Source organism: Ipomoea nil, unplaced genomic scaffold, assembly GCF_001879475.1.
Source record: "Ipomoea nil cultivar Tokyo-kokei standard unplaced genomic scaffold, Asagao_1.1 scaffold1043, whole genome shotgun sequence".
Taxonomy (NCBI): domain Eukaryota; kingdom Viridiplantae; phylum Streptophyta; class Magnoliopsida; order Solanales; family Convolvulaceae; genus Ipomoea; species Ipomoea nil.
Window position 1 is genome coordinate 8,643,805 of NW_017617471.1, and position 9,055 is coordinate 8,652,859.

General features: G+C 30.5%; 1 protein-coding gene across 1 annotated transcript; it reads left to right on the top strand.

Moving 5' to 3' along the window:
- On the top strand, positions 1-2,620 carry LOC109181415 (peptidyl-prolyl cis-trans isomerase FKBP18, chloroplastic). Its single transcript, XM_019331176.1, has 6 exons — positions 1-348; positions 609-679; positions 767-853; positions 1,530-1,679; positions 1,785-1,844; positions 2,405-2,620. Exons 1-6 carry the CDS (start codon positions 120-122, stop codon positions 2,468-2,470), a joined length of 663 nt encoding a protein of 220 aa, XP_019186721.1. The 5' UTR covers positions 1-119; the 3' UTR covers positions 2,471-2,620.
- Positions 2,621-9,055: the final 6,435 nt, after the last annotated feature.

Genomic DNA, 9,055 nt, shown 5'->3' on the forward strand with positions numbered 1-9,055 from the left:
CACACGCACGTGGGGGAGCACCGTCTTAAAGAATAAGATGGGCGGGTTTTGGATAATTCATAAACACACCTGTGGAGTGTGGAGCAGAGCATTCATCGCCAAGCTTCAAATTCAGCTTCATGGCTGCAACACATAGCACTCAGAGATGGTTCATCGCCAATTCTCTGCATTCTCCAACTCGCCCTTCCAACACACCTACCCAGCAAGCATCACCAATCATATCAAGAAGGTCTGCACTAATTCTCATCTCAGTCCTCCCTCTCACTTTGCTGCCGCCGCCGCAACCTTTGCTCGCCAGGGAGAGGCGCAACAGGAAGACCATTCCTCTCGAAGACTACAACACTACCTGTTAGTCCTCCTTCTTTCCCTTATTCTTCAATTTTGCTTTCCTTCATTCCTCTAAACTGAAATTTCTGTTGACCTATTCTTAAGTGATTTTATACATACTAATACTATCTTTTGTAATTAATGAAATTGATGAATCAGAAGGTCTTTCTGAATGTATGAGATAATCTCTCTAAGTACTATTCGGAGTAGTTAGTTGATAAAAAGCACAGTTAATGATCAAAATTGTTGTTGTATTAACTGATTGATTTGTTTTGGAGCAGCCGATGGGCTGAAATATTATGATCTTGTTGAAGGAAGTGGCCCTGTGGCTGAAAAAGGATCAACTGTGCAGGTCCCTTTTCACTTCTTTAATTTTCACTTCTAACAAGTACTGTATCAAAACTTGACCTTTTTCCTCACTGCTATCCATTCCTTGCAGGTGCATTTCGACTGTGTATATCGTGGTATAACTGCAGTTTCAAGTCGAGAATCAAAACTATTGGCTGGCAATCGCATTATTGCACAGGTAATTTGCATCTGTGAGAATCATAACGCGGTGTTTGGTAAATAGTCGTTAGCTGATTGAGTTAGTGAGTTTGACTAGTTGATAGCATTAGTTGATTGTAGAAATATGTTTGGTAAATTAAATGTTAGTTGATAGGGTTTTTTTTTTTTTTTTTTTTTTTAAATGGATGTTAGTTGATATATTACATACAAAATAACTTTCTCAAAAAGCTTATTGAAAATGTTGCTTTGAGCAGCTTTTTGAATTTTAGTGTTTTGGAGCAATAAACTGTTACAAAAAAACTAATTAACCATAATGTTATTAGAAGCTGATTAAGTTCTTGAGGAGTTTGGGAAGTTCAAATTATCCCATAATGTTATTTCAGAAACTTGGACCTGTCAAATGGATTATGTAATGACAAAAGATAAAGAAGGCTTGCATATTTCACCCAAAAAATGTAAATGTTGGCAAAAATAGGAGGGGAAAAGAACTTTAACTGCATCGAAAAGGTCAAACAAGAGGAATAAATAGATGAAAAATCATGTCACATTTTACTTAAAGATATGACACTCAATATATATAGGTTCCTATTACATTTTCTAATACAAAGTTTGCAATGTATATACATTTTACTTGTCGAATCAAGTCGGTGGACAAATTGCTGATGCTAGCTTTCGTTCTATCTATTCTTAAGTAGCCATATGAGTTCCAGGTTGGAGCTCCACCAGGGAAAGAGCGGAAGCGAGACTTTGTTGACAATCCAAATGGTTTATTTTCTGCTCAGGCTGCCCCAAAACCTCCAAAAGCCATGTACAAAATAACTGAAGGAATGAAAGTTGGAGGGAAGGTATTATGATATATATGTTTCTTCTTTTTCTATTCAAACCGCCTTACCTATCAAAATACTTCATTTCATTTTTTTTTTTTTTTTTTGCACCTTATTACTGTGCAGAGGACTGTGATAGTTCCTCCAGAGGAAGGATATGGCCCAAAAGGAATGAGTGAGATTCCAGTAAGAACAGAAACAAACACATTGCTTCATATCTAGTCAAATGTTACTATACAATATATATATATATATATATATATATATATATATATATATATATATATATATATATATGATTGCGTTTACATGAAAACCATGCATTAGGTGAGAACCTACGAACTACTGTATGAGTGCACACAATCTACTCCTAGGCATGCCTGGATGACAGTAAAGACCCGAGAGTAATTGCGTGTGCATTCGTGTAGTAGATTATGTACACTCATACAGTTCTCACGTTCTCAAGGCATAGTTTTCATATGATCCTCAATTTCTCTCTCTCTCTCTCTCTCTATATATATATATATATATTGGGACTAGGTAGAACGAGATATACTTTTGAGGTTGTACCAAATATTGTCAACTCTTGTTGCCACACTACCCGATAAAACCTCAAAAGCATAGATAGTTGTACCTCGTGCAAAAGGCACCGGTAGGAATTGGCACTTAAAATTTTCATATACATCATGGCTTTTCTTAGTTATTGTTTTGTTTGGTTAAGCCGGTGAAAATTTCTCATAATGCAGCCAGGAGAAACATTCCAACTGAATATTGAATTGTTGCAAGTAGCAACACCAGAAAGAAAGCAATAGGTGCATGGAATAAACAAATTGTATTATTGGAAGTCTTCTTTGCCATTCTTTATTCATTTCTTTTTTGGGAAAGATGCAGTCTCAGGTAGTGGCTTGTATAGTTGTATTGGATGAGGAAAAGACAATTTCCCTAGCAATATCTGTTTACATTTTTCTAATGTTTACGAACTTTTAAAAATAGAGTAACGAATCATATAACATTTTATGAAATTCTCATAACTCATACATTAGGTTATTCTTATCCGTGCAATACTCTCTCACTTTTAAAAATGGGTTCTACTTCTACATCACTAAATTTTACAATTTCTTCATTATTTTCTCTACATCACTTCAATATTACAGATCACATGTTTAAAAAGATCAAATAAACCCTTAAACTTTACTCAAAAAGTCATTTAAGCTCTTAAACTTTCAAATGTTGCAATTAAACTCATAAACATGTTATTTTGAAGTATTGAAACTCAAAAACCTGCAATTGCAGGTCACTAGGGTTCTGGCGACACTTTGACCTACTCCGGTGACCCTTCGACCAATTCCCGGCAAAATTCCAGGACAAAGACAAGCTCAATGTTACATAGTTTTTCCTTCCATTCATCCCTAAAAGGGTGTTTGGTTGGCATGAATTGCAATTCAATGCCAATGCAATTCTATGAAATGATAAACTACATTGTTTGGTTAGAGGAAATTGGAATTGCAATTCTCTCAATTCAATGAATTGCAACTCTCTCAATTCAATGAATTGCAATTCATATATAGGTCCCCCCATATGAATTGCAATTCATCCCTACAAAGAAAATGGAAAAGGAAGAAAATGACATATTTGCCCTTGAAAATTATATTAATATTATTACACAAGAGCATTTTAGTCTTTATATCACCTCTTCCATTTCCATTCTCAATAATTTTATTCCTCCCTATCAAACAATGTAATTTTAATTTAATTCATACTTTATTCCACCTTATTCGATCTTTTCACACTGAATTACAATTCATTTCCACCTTAATTCCTTCATTCCAACCAAACGTCTTGGTGCAATGCAAATTCAACAAAAAAATAAAGGAAAAAGTGTCAAATGGGACACTGAACTTTTACACATTGTGCAATTGAACCATCGAACAGAAAAAGTGTGTAATTCTCACTAATTTGACCATTAAAAACTCAAAAACTGTGCAAATAACATTTTTTACAAGTTACTTTCAAATTTTCCTTAAATATGATGTTATAATGTCAAATTATATATATATAATTATTTTAATTATTATTTTAAAAATTAAAAGAAAAACATAATATTAAAAAAATTAAGGTGGAGGTAGCCATTGTTAATTGTAGCTCAACTCACTACTGCCCGCCCACCATGGTTGTTTAATTTGTAGCTCCGATCCGCTCCTAATTAATGCTTCAATTCAATGAGTAAGCAATCATTATCAGAAAGAAACTAGCTACATACTCCACTTTCTTCTGATTTTTTTTCTTTTAATTTGTTTAAGAAATAATTAAAATAATTTTTTATATATAATTTGATATTATGACATCATATTTAAGGACAACTTGAAAGTAATGGTAAAAAATGTTATTTGCACAATTTGTGAGCTTTTAATGGTTTAATTGCACACTTTTTTTTTCGATGGTTCAATTGCACAATGTGTAAAAGTTCAGTAGCCTATTTGACATTGACGTTTGGTTGGAAATAAGGAATTAAGGGGAAAATGAATTGAAATACGGTGTGCAAAATATAAAATTTTAAAAAAAAAAAAAACATACACACACAAATTTCCATGTTATTTTAAAAGTGGTAAAATTACCAGGACTATGTGGTCTAATGGTATCCGGGTTGGACTTCCATTTGGAAGGTTGTAAGTTCGAGCCTCAGTGGAGGCGTTATTAGCTCTCTGTGTTTCAGTAGGTTGAGAAAGTATATGAACAGATACTACAATGTAATAGAGCTAGTAGCATTCAAAAAAAAAAAAAAAAAAATATGGATAATGTATGTTAACCTTGTAAGTACACTAATATAGTTTTAAATCAAGATTAATGAAAAAATGTTTACATTTTATGAAATTTTGGGTGTAGAGTACATGTGCAGCGGCAAATGGGACATGTTGTGTTGTTGCGCAGCCATGGAATAATACACCCATTGTGAAACTTATGCCAACATGGCAACAATCGAATGGCCATTTTCCCTCCCATAAACCCTTCCAAGCAGATAGAGCAACATTCACCTTCCTCATCGCTGCTAACCTCTTCTGTCTTTTCCGACATACCATTCTCATTCTCAGACTCCTCATAGTTCCTATGATCCATTTCCGTTTCTAGGACGACCCTTAACAACAACCCAGAAATCCAATTTCTGCTGCTCACATGGTCGAAAGCAAACGTCGCTATACGACCGACATGTTCTGCGCCCACCCCAGAATCCACTTCGGCGAGCTTGTCGGAAAAGAAGGAGAAAGCCGTCGCCGGAGAACTCAAGTCCAGTACCGGATCGAAGTCAAATTCAAAATATGATTCAGTCGAGGCCAAGGGTGTAGAACCGGGGGGTATTGTAATCAACCGAATCCGCAATATTCCGTCAGTTGGGGCTTGCAAAGAGAAGCCGGTCAGGGCCCTTATTGTCGCCGCCGCCATTAATCTGGATTGATTGATTGATTAGAGGAAGGAGAGAAAGAAGAGCAAATTCCAGAACCACATACCTTATTTCCTACTTATAAATAAATAAATATACTCCCACCGCGCGCTAAAACTAAAAAGCGTCCTATCCTAATTTGTTTAAAACTAGACTTCCTAATCCTAATTTGTTTAGTAATAAGTTATTTTGTTGAGTTTATTTCTTATCACTTTTGTTACTTATTTTTCTACTTGTTTAAATATATATAAAGATAATTTGTTTTTCTTTTTTAAAAAATATTTAAAATTAAAAATAATATTTTTAAAGACACCCATCATACAAACTCCAACCACCCGAGGACAAATTATATTGTGAATCACAAATAAATGTTTACGGAGTAACATTTTAAAATTTTGTAGAAAATACATATTACTTCATTTATTCAAAAAAAAAATAACATTAACAAAATTATATTTCTTTATTTCTAATGTAAATTTCTTTTATTTTAATTATTAAGTTTTTTTTTTTACATACCAAAATAACCTGAAATATTGAAATTGTACACTTCATTATTAAGTTTTTTATCAACATAAATTTAAAATATTTGTAATATCAATTTATTCTTGTTTTTATGAAATTGTTTAAAACAAATAATATTTTTTACACTTCACAATTTTTTTTGACATTCTTTAATTATGTTTACAAAATGTGTGTGTACGTAGTTGACTAGTTGAGTGGTAGGAGTGATCTATTTACAAAATAAGTTAAATGTTTAAATTCAAATTCATAAGGTGTTTGGTAGGATGAAATTTAGTTCTATTTTTACCATACTCTTCAACCAAAACAGTTGGGAAGTGTATATATTGTGAAATACTAAGCTTGTTTTCAACATAAAACACATTTTTCAAATGTGTTCTAGTCATTCATGGTCTTTATTTTTCATTTATCGAAGAAAAAAATAGTTAGAAAAGTTTGCAAAGATAGTCAATATTGTTCATGTTTTTTTTATTATTATTTCTCTAAATTTGGAGAATTAGTTAAATGGTTTCTCCAAATTCTAAAAAATTTGAGAACATTCTCCATTTCAATTTGGAAAATGGTTTAATTTTAGTAAGCAATATATATATATAATTTTAGTAAACAATATATATATATATATATATATATATATATATATATATATATATATATATATATATATATATAAGAGCGCTCATATGCGGCGGGGTCTTACGGTGCGGCGGTGCGGTCAAATTTCAGAATACACCAACAGTGTTAACAATATGCACCAACAGTGTAATAAAAACACACCCCAATGAAATGTAATAAAACATCACAAAATACACCACAGACTCAAAAAAATACATCATATAACTCACCACCCCAATGGTGTATTTCCGAACAGTGTATGGTGTTTTTACTCACACCTAATGGTGTGTGTTTGGTGATGCAGGGCTCTGTTTACTCTGTTTTGTGTGGTGTATTTCCTAACGTTGATGGTGCATATTTGGTGAACTATTGGTGTTGCCGCACCGTAAGAAATAACCACACCGTAAGACACTGCCGCACTTGAACCCGCCTTTCTCTATATATATATATATATATATATATATATATATATATATATATATATATATATATATATATTACTAATTTCTCCGGTTAGTAATAAGGGCAATCGACCCAATTTGAGAAATGCATTTGGTACCAAATTTTTATTCTTAACTTTTTCTTTTTAGATCAAGAGTGTAATTACACATTTTCAAATAGTTTTAGGGTTTATTTAATTCTTTTTTCTAATTATTTATTTTGTTCTTTTGTTTTTTGTTTTTTTTCTTTTTCTATCCACCCTTCCTAGATCGGACAAAAAAATAAATAAATAAATTTGCCACCACCCGGCCCCCTCTCTTCGTAGGCATGCTTAGTTGAATAACCAATCAACACAAGTTATTGCGGGAGTTTGATTCTCGTTAAAAACTTGAGATTAATGTAAAGTTGACCAATCATCACAGAAGTGTTCTCTATTACATGTTATATTGAGAACCAGACACACTGTACTCACAATTTACTTCTAAGGAAAAAAAAATTATTTTAAGTTTTACTGGATGAACGTATGTTGTTAAATTTATTTATATCTACAAATCTACATCTACATCTACAAATATACATACAATACAAATATACAAATCTAATAAGAGCGAATAATGTTAGGCCCTTAACTGGAACAAAAAAATGTCGGTACTAATTGTTTCTTAAAATGAATGGTTCATATTATTTTGATTTTAGTATCTTTTAATGACTTTCCTTATTTACCCTCTATTATATTATTTTCTTCCATTAAATAACCCTAAATTCCGTTAGTTTAAACTTTAGTAACGGAATATTCCGTTAACTATTTATTATTCTTAACATACTCTTAATTTATATAAGGTCTTAGGTTCGAATCTCATCCCAAGTATAATTGACATAATTGTTAAACATATATTCCGTTAACTATTTATTATTCTTAACATACTCTTAATTTATATAAGATCTTAGGTTCGAACCTCATCCCAAGTATAATTGACATAATTGTTAAACATATATTATGAATATGTTAAAAACTTAAAATGTATTAAAAATATATATAATATAAAATTTAACATAAACTTTGGTCAAATAATTAGCTCGACTAAATACATAGCATTCAAAGTTGAGCATCAAATATTATAAATCAGGAACTACTTTAAAATTATTTGATTTTCTTGAATTTTTTTATTTAAAAAAAAAACAAATTTATGTTAAGTTTTTTTTTTTTTTTAAATTAATCTTCTTCTGATTATTTAGAACAAAACTTAATATTTCAATTATGCTTTTGCATTATTGGAATGATTTAGGCCATTATGGTATTAATATATTTTTTTTTTGTAATGGTACAATTGTACATTACATTACTAATATTATACTATTATTATTTTTTTATCGGACAATGTTCTTAAATCATTGTCAGACCTGTGCGGCCTAACTACAAAGTTGTTGATCATAAATACAATTACACATGGACTCTAAAACGGTAGGATCATTTTTCAAATAACTGACAATGTTAACATCCTACTAGCTCCAATTGAACAAGTTTACACATTAAAATTTTATCAATGCATGAAAACTTCTAAAAAAATTTGTAAGTTAATTTTTACTATATCATTATATTAATATATATTGTAACCATATATTATAAATTATTTATTATCATCCTCTATTAACAGCAATTGTAGCAATTGTTATGGACAAACTCACAAAACAATTTGTCTCAACAAGGAATGGAGATTAAAAAAAAAAATCATTGATTTCATTATTGTTGAAGAAAAGTATGTATGACACTTTATTACTCTTATTAATTAAATAAATTAGTAGCTACAACAAAAAAGAATACATATGCATTTAATTAATTTAGAATTAGATGTCTATAATGCTTTATTTAAAAAAAATTATTCATTATAAAAAAATTTAAAAGAAATATAATTTCATTACTTATATTATCTTTATTTTCTACAATTCAAAGATTCATTACCTTTAAATTTATTAATTTATTATATTCACTACATTGTTCATTGTCTTCTTTTTTACATTATCTTGTAATTAAATATCAAAGTTATAGCATTCAAAAAAAAAAAAAATCAAAGTTATAATACAAAACATGTTATATATATATATATATATATATATATATATATATATATATATATATATAGGCTTCGGATCCCATGAGGTCACTTAGATGGGTGAGATAATGGGGCCTCATCTCATCCATTAAATCATAACATATCAAATGGTGAGATTGAAAGAGATTTATTTTCCATCTATGGTAGTAGTCTATGTATAAGGGTGTATAAGTAATTGTAATATTAGAGCTATATATGGTTAGGAATAGATTGGAATATATTCCATGCTAAGGATCAACTAATTATGGTGTTGAATAATATATTTACGGTTATAAATT